General features: G+C 34.3%; 1 protein-coding gene, 1 long non-coding RNA gene and 1 pseudogene across 3 annotated transcripts; 2 read left to right on the top strand and 1 right to left on the bottom strand.

Annotated features, from left to right (window-relative positions):
• Window positions 1-440: 440 nt before the first annotated feature.
• On the top strand, window positions 441-2,281 carry LOC122586592. 2 transcript variants are annotated; one of them, XR_006322043.1, is made up of 4 exons: window positions 441-646; window positions 1,027-1,158; window positions 1,275-1,436; window positions 1,682-2,281. It is a non-coding gene; the product is annotated as an uncharacterized LOC122586592 (long non-coding RNA). The 2 variants fall into 2 exon arrangements; XR_006322042.1 differs by lacking the exon at window positions 441-646 and adding an exon at window positions 915-937.
• Window positions 2,282-3,616: 1,335 nt separating this feature from the next.
• On the top strand, window positions 3,617-9,701 carry LOC122587892 (annotated as a pseudogene).
• Window positions 9,619-12,850, bottom strand: LOC122586590 (GPN-loop GTPase QQT1). The gene is made up of 11 exons (XM_043758574.1): window positions 12,589-12,850; window positions 12,318-12,362; window positions 11,849-11,928; window positions 11,673-11,747; window positions 11,371-11,474; window positions 11,091-11,247; window positions 10,851-10,938; window positions 10,669-10,741; window positions 10,454-10,584; window positions 9,967-10,047; window positions 9,619-9,876 (listed from the first exon to the last, which is right to left on the bottom strand). The coding sequence occupies exons 1-10, from the start codon at window positions 12,678-12,680 to the stop codon at window positions 9,987-9,989; spliced, it is 906 nt and encodes a 301-aa protein (XP_043614509.1). The 5' UTR covers window positions 12,681-12,850; the 3' UTR covers window positions 9,619-9,876; window positions 9,967-9,986.
• Between the last annotated feature and the right edge of the window lie 676 nt (window positions 12,851-13,526).

The following is a 13,526-nucleotide window of genomic DNA, read 5'->3' as shown; positions in this document are numbered from 1 at the left end:
TTGAAACAAACACTCGTGTGTTTTCGGGGGCAATGATGTGTTGCTAGACACCAATCATTGTCTGTGTAATTTTCTAGATGTTATGTCATACCCAAGTGGGAGTTTGTTGGATTAGTGTGCACGTCATAACACAAAATTATACTACCGCTTACACACGAGCCTACGGGGTCACACACAATGAACATTTAGATACCCGAATATATGTATATTGTATACATATATACAATCACTTTATTATTTAATCAATATAAAAGATTTGGATATCTTGTGATGCAATGTATCAAATCTTTGTATGGGCCATGCAGTATCACTTTGATATCTACATGTGGATTTCATATCTTGGATATTGATTTCTTTTTGCAAGTGGCTCATTGAACTCGGCTATAAAAGGGTTTGTATTTTGAGTCTAGCAGATATAGTTTCTTTTCTCTAGTATTCCAGGTATGCTAAGGATGAGAAATTACTCCCCTTTCTATTTGTTGTTCACGGCCATAACAAATAAAGTGTCAAACTAGGAGTTTGGCTCTTGGTGATTAAGGTCTAGCAGCCTTCGGGTATTGTTTGAGGTGTTCGTGTGGATCAACTGTAGAGATATTCATATTATTGAATATTGTTTTTGTCACACAAGATTTTATCTACTTGGAAGGTATTAAATCTAGTCTATCTATTATGACAACTATTATGGTGTAATTGAATCCCGAAGGAAATATTAATCGTGTGCAAGTTTTATAAATAATACATGTTTGTATTTTTAGTCTTCCGCTACGTATATAAAATAAACTATTTAAAAAGTACACACGAGGGCTAATCTTTCCAACAACATATACATTTCTGGCATATTGTCTGATTTGGTTTTTTGAGAAATCATCTTTTGACCTGGTGTAAACTGTCATTATAATTGCAGACTGGTGGTTATAGTGAGGACACGATCCCTACAGTGGGTTTTCTACCAATTTTACACTATTGGTCCTTAGGAATTCGTTGTCTTGAGAATTTATTACATATTAAATCATTCTTGACTTTCAGGTAGGATTTAATATGCGTAAGGTAACTAAAGGGAATGTAACAATAAAGTTGTGGGATCTTGGAGGTCAACCCCGGTTTCGCAGTATGTGGGAGAGATAATGTCGTGCTGTCTCGTGCAGTTTCCGCCATTGTGTATGCTACTCTCACTTCAAAACATAAGTAGACTTATGATGTGTAAAGAAATGGACTTTTGCATTTATATTTCTGTTTTCATTTTGGTGTTTTAAGCTTAACGTTTGTGGTTGCAGTTATGTTGTGGATGCTGCAGACCATGATAATCTGAGCATCTCAAAGGGTGAACTCCATGATCTGCTTAGCAAACCAGCATTGAATGGTATTCCTGTGCTGGTTTTGGGCAACAAAATTGACAAGGCTGGTGCCCTCTCGAAGGACGCTTTGACGGATCAGATGTAAGACCATTTTATTTATTTTTATACACATTGTCTGATTATAATTATGTATATTTTGGTTAAACATAAGTATGTATATGCATTACCAATTTCACATCGTAACTTGTTAAAGATTATGTATAATTTGGTTATCTATACACCATTGGTTCATATTTTATGGTGCTGTACATCATAAGTTGGTAGTGTAAGTGAAAATTTGTTTCTTTAATCTAACATTCAACGCTTTTTGTGGTGATTGTGTGCAGGCATTTGAAGTCTATCACTGATAGAGAAGTTTGTTGCTATATGATCTCCTGCAAGAATTCAACAAACATAGATTCAGTCATCGATTGGTTGGTGAAACATTCAAAATCAAAAAGTTTAAGAACTTTTGGATTTCACTCGGGAGAAAGAGGATTGCAATTTTTTTATGCTGATTTGGGCTTAGTTTGCCAAGCTGAATGTAGAAGAGAGGGATGTTTGAGTGAGTTTGAATAAATCATCCTAATTTTGAGAGGAAAAATGCTGGAACAATTTACACTATAACTTCCCCTCCTTCTCCTCCCCTCTCCTTCCCTTTCCACCTTTTAAAAAATCTTAAGTATGCAATTGATAAATTTTTCCTTCCCAATCTTTTCCTTTCTTCATTAAAAAATTCTTAACAATACAATGTTAAAGTTTGTCTTAAGGCATAGTCTCTTTCTGGTGGTTGTATTGTATATTTTTTTTCAGCTATATTTATTGATATTATAAATGTTTTGTTTTATCAATGTGTTAGATTCTTTTAAATATTACTGAGAAACCGATATTTAAGACATCTTGCTGGTGCTGGGCTTGTTAACACGAGTCACGATCTAATGACTCAAGTGAGGGCTTTAAAGTGGGATGAGATTGGTTGAGTCAATGGTAACAATATCTGTGTTTTTTCTAGTTTTTTTTCTTAGGCATCTAATGCGATAAATTTCCAAATAATAAGTGATCAAGGGCCAAGGTTTCAGAGAAGTACAGTATATGTGCCTGTTGCATATCATGTAAAATTGTTAATTCATTTTGATCACAAGTATTTTGCATTGACAAAATTCATTGTTGGCGTAATAGGTGAAGCACGGGATAGAATGAAGTTATAGAACCACTTCGTCTTAGTTGCGCATTTCCCTAGTGTAAATGATGGATAAAGCCTCTTAACCCTGCACCATGTTTCTAGCCTCGCTTGGTGGTTTCGCAGTGGAGATTACCACACTCTGAAAATTGTGTTACGGGGTTGTTTTATGGCTTTGTTTTGTAAGATAAATAAATAAGCATAAGTAATTGTGTAGCAGTCAGTAATAAACAACTACTAAACTAACTTTCAAATATCAACTAGTTAGTGGAAATAAAGCAAATGTCTCAACTATTGGTCTCTCCTCACACTCAAGGAGCCAACCGTGTGTGCTTAAAATTTTCAGTGGTCTTAAACGGGATCAAATTTGGGGGTCTAATCTATTATAAAAAACAAACAAAAGATGTTTGCTACAGTGAAAGACCACATCTATTTTTATTGTTGATCGGCCGCCTTTGGCTACTATGTAAATTACAACAACTGACTCCACATGTGAAATGTTACCTGATAATCTTGTACTATATGAAGAATCACTCCACTTGTAATAAAAAACAAAAAGACAAGTATTAGATCAAATTGTGTAATCACATATAGATGTGAGTCTGCTGCTATGAAAGAGTGAAACATCACAAGTGCGAGTCTGCTGCTATGAAAGAGTGAAACATCACAAGGCTACTGCTATTATAACTTGTGAGTAATAAAAAAAAAGACTAAAATAAAAATCTTGTGAGTAATATATGATGTACTACACCTGCATATTTTTAGCCGAAGTTAAGTTTTTTTAACCGCTAAAACGTTTTATGTATACAAAAACCAGATGATATAAAAATTATGAATCTTCTAGTTTTGTAGGCCTAAAATACATGCTTAACCCCATATAACACTTCGCCTCGAGGACTAGTATTTGAAATTAAGGTATGAGGGTAACCTATATGCTGATAACAACATATAAGATTTTTCCTTGCTAAAATAGATATAAAAGTTGAATTTTTATTTACGGTTTTGATGTTAAACCCTTGCAATACATTCAAAATGAAAAGGACAAAATTGTCATTTTATGCAATTGGTAACCCCCAAGCCCCTAAAATCTTTGCGCACTTGACAACAACAATGGAATCCACGTCCCCCTTTACCACCTTCTTCTTCTTCTTCTTCTCGACCCGAATCTCAACCCAAACCCGAATCCATCAAACTCAAAAACGGCGTCGTTGCAACCCCAAAACTCATCCACACTCTCCGCAAAAAACAAATTCAAAAATACAACCGCCGCAATCCTCAAACCAACCAAACCCCAGATGAAAACCAACAAGAAGCTGACTTTGAAACCTTAAAAGCCGAATTCAATACTTTCAATAAAGCAATCTTGAAAGCAACTAAAAGTAATCAAGATTTCGACTTAAACGGTGTCGTTTCGTCGTCTTTAGTAGGGAAGCCATGGGAAAGATTGGAGAGAAGTGAGTTGATGGGATACGCGAATGCGAATAAAGAGTTTGTGGGGGGTGAAGGGAATTTGAAATATGAACATTTGGAAGAATTGAGTGAGTTTATTGAAAAAGAAAGGGATAAGTTCAAGTGGATTTTGGATGATGATATTGAATTTGATGATGGGATGTTGGAAAATAAGAAAAATGAGAGTTGGGTGCCCCCGAAACGAAAAGTTAGCGATGCCCAATCCATTCGGTTTCTCGTTGATAGGTAAATTAATACTTTTGTGCATGTATATTTGTTTCCCGATGATATTTGTATGCAAGTTTGTATCTTGTTTTATGTGTAAAGTTATAAGCTTTGTGATGATGATACTGAAATTTGAGACCGGGTTTCTTGAAAACAATAAAAATGATAATTGGGTACCTCCCAAAAGGAAAGGTAGTGACTTGGTGGGAACACCACCCAGGTTCGAATCCCTGCAAAAGCATATTCAACCAACCAAGGTTTTTGGGTTCTCACCGCTAGGCAGCGTTGCAGGGTCGCTAGCTTGAGATGAAAAATTCTTCTACGGGATTAAGGGGTTCCTGGGCATTAACCCTTTTTTGATGATATGTGTATGCAAGTTTGTATCTTTTATGTATCAAGTTCTAATGTTCAAAAAAATGATATTGAATTTGATGATGGGATGTTTGAAAATTAAGAAAAGTGATAATTAGGTGCCTTTTAAATTAAAAGTTAGTGATCCCCAATCCATTCTGTTTTGTGTGAATAGGTATTATAGTATACATATGTATGTTTCTTGATGATATTGGCATGCAAGCTTGTATCTTTAATGTATCAAGTTGTTTTGTTCAAAAGAATGTATAGGCTATAAGCTTTGTGATGATGATATTGAATTAGAAAATGGGTTTCTTGAAAACGAGAAAAGTGAGATTTGGGTGCCCCCAAAACGAAAAGTAGTGATGCCCAATCCATTCTTGTCGATAGGTAAAGGGTAAAGGAGGGCACCCTTTCCGTGGAACCACATTGGATCCCCATCATCATCCCACCCCGTAAGGGTTATGATGCCGGTAAAATATATGTGTGTGTGTGTGGTTCTTGAATATATATTATGCAAGATTGTAACTTTTTATAGATAAAAAGTTATAAGCTTTGTGATGATAAGGTTATGTTATGAATTATATTATGAACATTTGGAAGAATTGAGTGAATTTATTGAAAAAGAAAGGTAGAAATACAAGTGGAGTTTGGATGGTGATATAGAATTGAAATTGTGTTTCTTGAAAATAAGAAATATGATAATTTGGTACCCCCCAAAAGTGATGCCCAATCCATTTGGTTTCTTGTTAATAGGATGCTTTTGTATACGTTTGTTTTTTTGATGATATTGTATAATTGTAGGCAATTTAGGGATAAGCTTTTGGAAATGTATTTTAAGTTTAGTCCAAAGTATGTTGTATGTATTCTACTTAAAATGCTTCTATCGAATGTATCCAACCGTCAAATATTGCTAATGTATGTATTAGTGGTACTTCTCCTTTTGTGGCGTTTATAGAAGTTGCCACGTATCATCCATATACAAAAGTTCAAAGTTGATACATATTATAGATTTCGGGCTATAATTGGATACATATAATAGCAATCTCTGAAAGTCGATACTTATTATAGATTCTGGGCTATAGCTGGATAGATTTCTAAGCACTTAACTTGATATCGTATGCAAGCTTTTATCTTCTTTAGGTATAAGCAATAAGGTTTGTGATGTAGTTGTATTCTTATTCTATAGGCTTAGTGGAACAGAGATGAGTATAAAGAACTGGAAGTTTGCTAAGATAATGAAACAGTCAGGATTGCAGTTTACGGAAGATCAGTTGTTGAAGATTGTTGGTGGACTTGGTGGTAAAGGTCAATGGAAGCATGTGTTGTCTGTTGTGAACTGGGTTTATAATTCTAAAGAGCATAGGCATTTTAAAAGCAGGTGCGATTTTCTTGTTTCATTTAGTGAAGTTTTGATTTGGTTTCCCAATCGAGGAGTTTTCATTGTAAAATTTTTGAATCATTGTATAGTTCATTGATGAAGCATTTAAATGTCATAGAAACATGTTTGATTTTGGGTGTTTGGATAAGAATAGTTACTGGGACTTGAATAATGATATATAGGCAAGTTATCAGTTTCCTTGTAACAATGCTTCAACCTTTAATATTCCTAAATTATTAGAAGGTTCATAATTGCTTTTAAGGAACTTAGAACCGATGTATGCAACTTTAGTATAAAACACATTCAAGCACCCCCTTTGTTTTCCGTGGTACATGTCATATACATAGTTGAAGTTTGTTCATTATCATTTTCATTTACATGGTTGACAACTCTTTTTTGCATGTCTTTTACCAAAAAATATCTGTAGCATATAGAAAATGTAAATGATGGAAAAAATAGGTACAGTGCGCAGTTTGTACGTAATTCATCTCTGTTGCTCGGTAACCTATACCGTATTTATTTGTGAGTGTTTTTTTTTTTTTTTTGTAATTACAGGTTTGTGTACACAAAACTCTTGTCAGTTTTGGGAAAAGCATGAAGACCCCATGAAGCCCTTCAAATCTTTAATTTCATGCGAGTAATTATAAACACACTTCTCGTTAATTACAGAGTATATGGCAAAGTTTAATTTGATCTCATGGGATAATATCTCATTTTAAACTAATGTAGGCCGATTACCACATATATCCCGATATGGCTGCATATCACTGCATTGCCATTGCACTTGGTCAATCTGGTCTTTTAAAAGAACTGGTGAATGTAATTGAGTATATGAAGCAACAGCCTTCAAAGATAGCCAAGAAAACTCGACGAAAAAACTGGGACTCGGTTCTCCATCCAGACTTAGTTGTATATAATGCTGTAAGATAGATTTTGCAAATATTATAGTATGAAATGTGGGGTTGTTATATATTACAGAGATAATGGTAGTTATGTGAATTCCTTGGCCGGTGCTTAATGCTTGTGCATTGTCTGGTGATTGGAAAGGGGTGTCATGGGTATTTGAGGAGTTGAGAAGCAATGGTTTGCAGCCCAGTGGAGCAACTTATGGACTTGCAATGGAGGTACTAATTGGATTCTCGTTTAATGTTTCACAGATAAAGTTATATTTGATGACAAGTGTTATGTTTTAGCTCCTTATTTGTTGCCTCAAGTTAGAGAGAAAGAACAGAATGCTAACTTGTTACAGTTATGTCTTTTCTATTGTAAATTAGGTTATTTTTAGGTCAACGGTAGTTTTCATATATAAAATCTGATAATAAATTGTTGAAAGGTCATGATGGCATCCGGGAAGTATGAGCTTGTACATGAGTACTTTGAGAAGATGAAGAAAAGTGGAAATCCTCCCAAAGCCCTAACTTATAAAGGTACTTTTACTCCTCTTCAAATGTATTATATGACTTCGTGCATGATGATGAAGGCTAACTGAGCACATTTTCTGCGTAATTGATTAGTACTGGTCAAGGCATTTTCAAAAGAAGGTAAAGTTGATGAGGCGGTAGAAGCGGTGAGGGATATGGAACGGAAGGGTGTTGTTGGAGCCGCCTCTGTTTATTGTGAACTAGCGTTTTATCTTTGCTACAATGGAATGTGGTAAGAAGCTATTCTGGAGGTACGGATCTTTTTTAGGTATCTTTAGAATTTAAGTAATTTATCTGAGACTCTTGGCTCTGGAGGGTTTAAATAAACAGGTTCTTCTCCCGATTATCTGATAATTTATGGTAGTCGTTTCTGATAACTAGCTGATACCAGCTGTAATTGAACTGTTTGTTTTGAGCTAAAAAAAAGTTACCTATTCACTCCTTTGAACACTTATATTCAAATTCACATGTAAATTCTATTGGCATTTATAACGAAACTCCAAATGCAGATTAAAAAGATGAAAAGACTTCCTCTAACCAGACCTTTGATGGTTACCTTCACTGGCATGATATTGTCTTCCATGGATGGAGGGCATATTGGGAATTGTATACGAATCTTTGATATCAGTAAAGAGTATTTTGCTCCTGACATCGGAATTATAAATGCTATGCTGAAAGTTTACGGGCGGAACGATATGTTTTTTGAAGCCAAAGAGTTATTTGAGGATACGAAAAGATCTAATGGACATAACATTAGCCTGGGTCGTGATGGTCCGTTTGTTAGCCCCAATGCATACACTTACGGGGAAATGCTAAGAGTATCTGCTAGTGCCCATCAGTGGGAATATTTTGATTATGTTTACAAGGAAATGGTTTTTTCTGGATATCAGCTTGATCAAAACAAACATGCATTTCTACTTGTTGAAGCATCTAGGGCTGGAAAGGTTTGTGTGCCTTTTTGTGAGCTTTTTATTTATGTCATGAGGTTATTGAATTTCCAAAGAGCAATAGACATCAACTTTTTCCGCTTTATAATCATTATATGTTTCAGCGTTGATAAAGGAGTCAGATGGGTTGAGTAACTCTTGTCATGTTTAATACAATTTGAAACTGAACAATGGCAGGATGTGTGGGTCGACCTGTGAACACTTTTTTGTTCAATTATTTGAAGGGTATTTTCTTTTGTTAATTGTAACGATATTATTCAAGTGTTCAATATGGCCGACCTTCAACCAATTTGACCTGTTCCCATTAAAGATGAACTTTATGATCTTAACTTTTGAACTGAATCACATCCTAAATCCCAGTTCATAAGTGAATCTGTTGTGAATTCCTAATCTAAGTCCTGGTGTGAATTCTCTAAGTGTTTCTGCTGAACCTTCTTCTTCTATAGCATGTAATAAATAATAATTTATGATTTATCTAGGTGCTTCCATTTTGAGCTGTTTTGGGAATTCATCTTTATGTTTGTTGCAGACCCATCTATTGGAGCATGCATTTGATGTGATGCTGGAAGCGGGTGCAATACCACCATCGTCATTCTTTGTTGAAATCATATGCCGGGCTATGATCCAAGATGATTTTGATCGAGCTTTGACCATTCTTAATAGCATGGCCCATGCCCTGTTCCAGGTTCGAGAAAAGCAATGGAGGGGATTGTTTGAGGAGTACAAAGGTAAAATCACACGGTCTCATTTGAGAAAACTGTATGACAAAATAGGTACTCATGATGTAGCAATGGAAGCTTCGGCCTATAAGTTAACAAGACTATCACTTTATGGGTCAAAGTCGAACAATTCTTATCGGGGGAGTTCAATTTCAAGCAGTAACACCACACAAGAGTCTGATGTGGAGTCAACTTCAGATGTTAAAGGACAGAAACTACACAGTATAATGGAGCATTTTGCTGATGAGTTGACACTCGAATCTGTTAAAAATTTCCCTGATGAAAGGTCAACGTTGACTAGTAATTGGAGATCAGATGACGATTATGATTCAGAGGATGATTTCTTGGTTGATGAATTTGGGGAACTGGATGAATCAAAGAGAAACAAAGTGCCATCTGCAGATGGTATACTGGAAAATTGGAAGGAAAGCATGAGGAAAGATGGTACTTTTGCCATTTCAAGTTGGAAGGAAGTGATTCCAGATATAATTTTGCATACAAGTGTGCAAATGAGTGTTATGTCGTAATTTTGTAAAAGCTTGTATGTATGAACCCTATACTACTTGGTCTACTTAGCATATACAGTAGTTGTTTCATAATGCATAGTTAGATAGTTGGAGAAATTTCTTAGTATATAAAGTAGCTAAGATCAGCAGAATAAAAATCATTTACATTTTGTTCGATATTCTTAAATTGTTGAGCTGTCATAGTTTAATAGTTACAATTTTTAGGTTTACAACCTTGGATTCAATAATTTTTATCCAACAAAAGCTAAGATATTAGTACATGGATGATCTTGATCTTGAACTTGACCCGCACGACTTCAACTTAACCATTATAATGCATCATATAGGGTATGTCTGCAAAACCTGTTGAGTTCATGGATGAAATGGTAAAAGAGTATTAGTAGTTGCATTTATAAGGGCATACTATAGGAATTTGGTAAGCAAAAAACCAACCCTTAACCGTTCATCTTTGATTAATCATCAGAATCAAACTTTTCATCATCCTTCATGTACTTTTCTTGCACTGCTGCTGTTGTGAATTTAATGTCAAGGAAACCATCTCGAAATATTCCCAATTTATCAATAATATATCACAAAGTGAAACAAATACAACACACTTACATGAAAATAGATTAATTTTAAGGAAATATTCTATTAATAACAGGTCAAACAAACAACTATTTAGAAATGAAAAGGGTTGAGCGCATACAAATTGCCCAAAAAAACTTATTTCTGTATCTGAAGTTTTTTTTTTAGTCATATATATTATATAACACATATATTTCTAGATACAAAAAACCAGTAAAATATGTGTTAGGAAGGTAAGCCCAACCAGTTTTGACCGGTTCTAAAATATACATGTGTTAGTTTCACAGGATGCAAATTATGCGGAGCAAAATAGATTTAGCAGAGAATCAGAATGTAAAAACATAAAGGATATTTGTAGTACTCCCAATCTGTTGGTGCAATAGCAATCTTGCTGAACCCAACTGCAGTAGCATCAATGCCTTGAAATATATAGCCATTCGTTTTGTCTATTAATTTCACGAGATTTGAAACACTCTCTTTATCCTACAATATGTCAAAATAGATGAAAATCAATAATGTGTACATAACCAACTTACTGAATATGACGAGTGGTAAAAATTAGCATGCCTGAATAGCCAGTGTACTGAAGTTCACCAAACCAAAATCTTCAATTACTTCACACAGTTCCTTGGTGAGTTTCCTGCCACCATATATACAGGTCGGTAACTCAATAAGTTCAACAAAAGCATACATTTCTAAACGAAATGCAAACAACCACAAACATTTCGGGATATTAATCAACAACCTACCTATACTTGGAAGATCGGGGATCTTGATCGAGATGGTGCTGTAGATACGATAAATCTTCCACATCGGTGTAAAAATCAAGATTAAAGGCTGCAGTATACAGCAAGCAATAGTTATTCGTACAAATCGGTTTCTTTAGATATATCAAATTAATTTATGTTGATCCTCAGCTCTATTGACCACAAAAGTCAGAATATGTTTCAGACAGGAACCGATGTAGCAAAACAAAAGGCTTTCAATACCTAGTTTTCCATAGCTCTCAATAAGATCAATCTTGGACAAGACATTGACATGTGGCAATTCCATATGCAACATTGTTGACAACGAGAGGAGCAATGCACTAACATATTTCCCGGGATCACTACATAGGTGTGAATTTATCAAGTGAATCGCAGTCAACTGTAAACGAAGACATATAATACTGTTACGGTTCTTGCAGAAAAGCTATCCTTACGAAACCATTGTGTTCGTATGTATTTTCTTTTACAAAAGATGTGCAGGAACCAAAAATACACCACTTACCCGCAGATCCAGTTTCTTAATAAGTTTCATGATGACCTTTTTTGCGCTGGAGTGAAGGAAGAACAGTTCTACTTGCCCAGGGAAGTCAAAAAGAAAATAATGATCTGCAAATCAATTGTCTTTCACTTAGGATCTTACAATAATAACAATCTCAAGATTCATCCAAATTTGAATAAAGCAACTAAAATGTATTGTATCCCTCCATTATATGCAGTATATTAATTATCTAGTTGGAGCTTAAACATCTCATTTCCTTCATATATATATATATAATATATACTAAGCTTTCAATGGATAATAACCTTTCAAAAGAGGCTTTAATTTTGATTCCAACCAGTCGATGTTTTTCTCCAAGTAATCCATACAATACATAAGACCTATATAAGAACAACAAAAAACATCAAAAATATATGAATAGAACATCAAAAAGCAAGTCCCATTGTCGTCAAAATATAACAAGTGTCAGAAGATGTCGAACCTCCATTAGGACCAAGAGAGTGTTCATTCATGACATCGCTTAGTTTTATAAGATCCTCAATGTTGATAGCACAATCATATCTTTAGCATTATTAACATTAGAGAAAACTTGCATTCCATAACCAACACCTCAAATATATACTGAATATAGTTTAAAATACGGTAAATGGTATAAAAAAGTACTCTACTTAAACACATGCCATTTTCTTTAACTGTACTCTACTTAAGATCGGTCACCAAATTAAGGTTTTTTTATTAGATTCAGTACCAAAGTTAAGGTTATTTTTCTAGGTATAACCGTAATATGGAAACCGGACTTAAATAGAGTATATATAACAATTAAAAAGAATGGTACTGTAAAATGAATATATGTACAAGTAGAGCACACACACACACTTTTATACCATTTACCCTTAAGAAATAAAAACTAAAACATAATACTAACAATTCTTAGTTATAAAAGAGGATACGGCAAGGAATCGTTAGCCGGGTCTAAATTAATAACAGCAACTTTCCTGCAACAATTAACATAATTTCAAAATTGTAGTAAGTAAACAACAACAATAAGGATACATATTCTGAATTTTGCTAAGCATAGCACCTAGGGTTATGGTTAATACTTAAAAAAAAAAAAAAAAAAAGGTCGTACATGGCGATTGATACTTATTTTTAAGGGTCCTTTTTTTATGTTCTAACCAAGTCACCAATATATATATATAAATAAAAATGAGAGTAGGTTACCGGCCAATGAGCTGGAGAAACTGTTGCATGCCATTGCAGTAAGTGGTTTTACCGGAACCGGGTGGACCTATTACTACCTGACCAAATACCATCTTTTTTTTTTGCAAAAACCCTAACTAGGTTTATATTTTTAACGAAAATAGAGGGAGGGTGGCTTGCTTGTTAGCTGAATAGATAGTAGAGAATGAAGAGCGGCCAAAGATCTTCCTCTCAAGTCTCAACAGTGCTCCTCGTTGTTCTTTCTTAATTACACTGTTGGTCTTTACGGCCTTGGGTCAACGACCGAAGGTTTGATCCCATTATATATACTAGAGTTAATTGCAAGATTGGTCCCTGTGGATTGTACGTTTTTGCAATGGGTCCCTTTTTGACTATCGTTGCAATGGGGTCCCTATTTTGAAAATTTTTTGCAAAATTGATCCAATTTCGACGGATCCGATAAAGATGACCGTCAAGTGTGCACATGTGTCGCACGTGTGGGGGTATTTTTGTACTTTTTACCCCACAGGGACCCCCATTGCTAAAATGAAAAAACCATAGGGACCAATCTTGCGGCTTTTTTAAAAAGCCATTTCTAAATAATACCTTTTAACTTTTTCATAAAAAAAATAAATTTTATTAAATAATTGACTTAAATATAATTTTTAACACTTTTTAACTTTTCACGATTATTTGTTGTTAAAAAACTAAAATATATTACTACTAAAAATTAAAAGATATTATTTAGTGATGGATTTTTAAAAATTGTAAGTTTATAAAACTTTATAAAAAGTTAAAAGGTATTATTTAGTGATAGATTTTTAAAAATTGTAAGTTTATAAAACTTTTTTAAAAAGTTAAAAGGTATTATTTAGTGGTGGATTTTTAAAAGTTGTAACTTTATAAAACTTTTTAAAAAGTTAAAAGGTATTATTTAGTAATGGATTTTTAAAAATAGT

Source organism: Erigeron canadensis, chromosome 2, assembly GCF_010389155.1.
Source record: "Erigeron canadensis isolate Cc75 chromosome 2, C_canadensis_v1, whole genome shotgun sequence".
Taxonomy (NCBI): domain Eukaryota; kingdom Viridiplantae; phylum Streptophyta; class Magnoliopsida; order Asterales; family Asteraceae; genus Erigeron; species Erigeron canadensis.
Note: the sequence above shows the minus strand (reverse complement) of the source record. Positions and strands in the feature narration are given on the sequence as shown.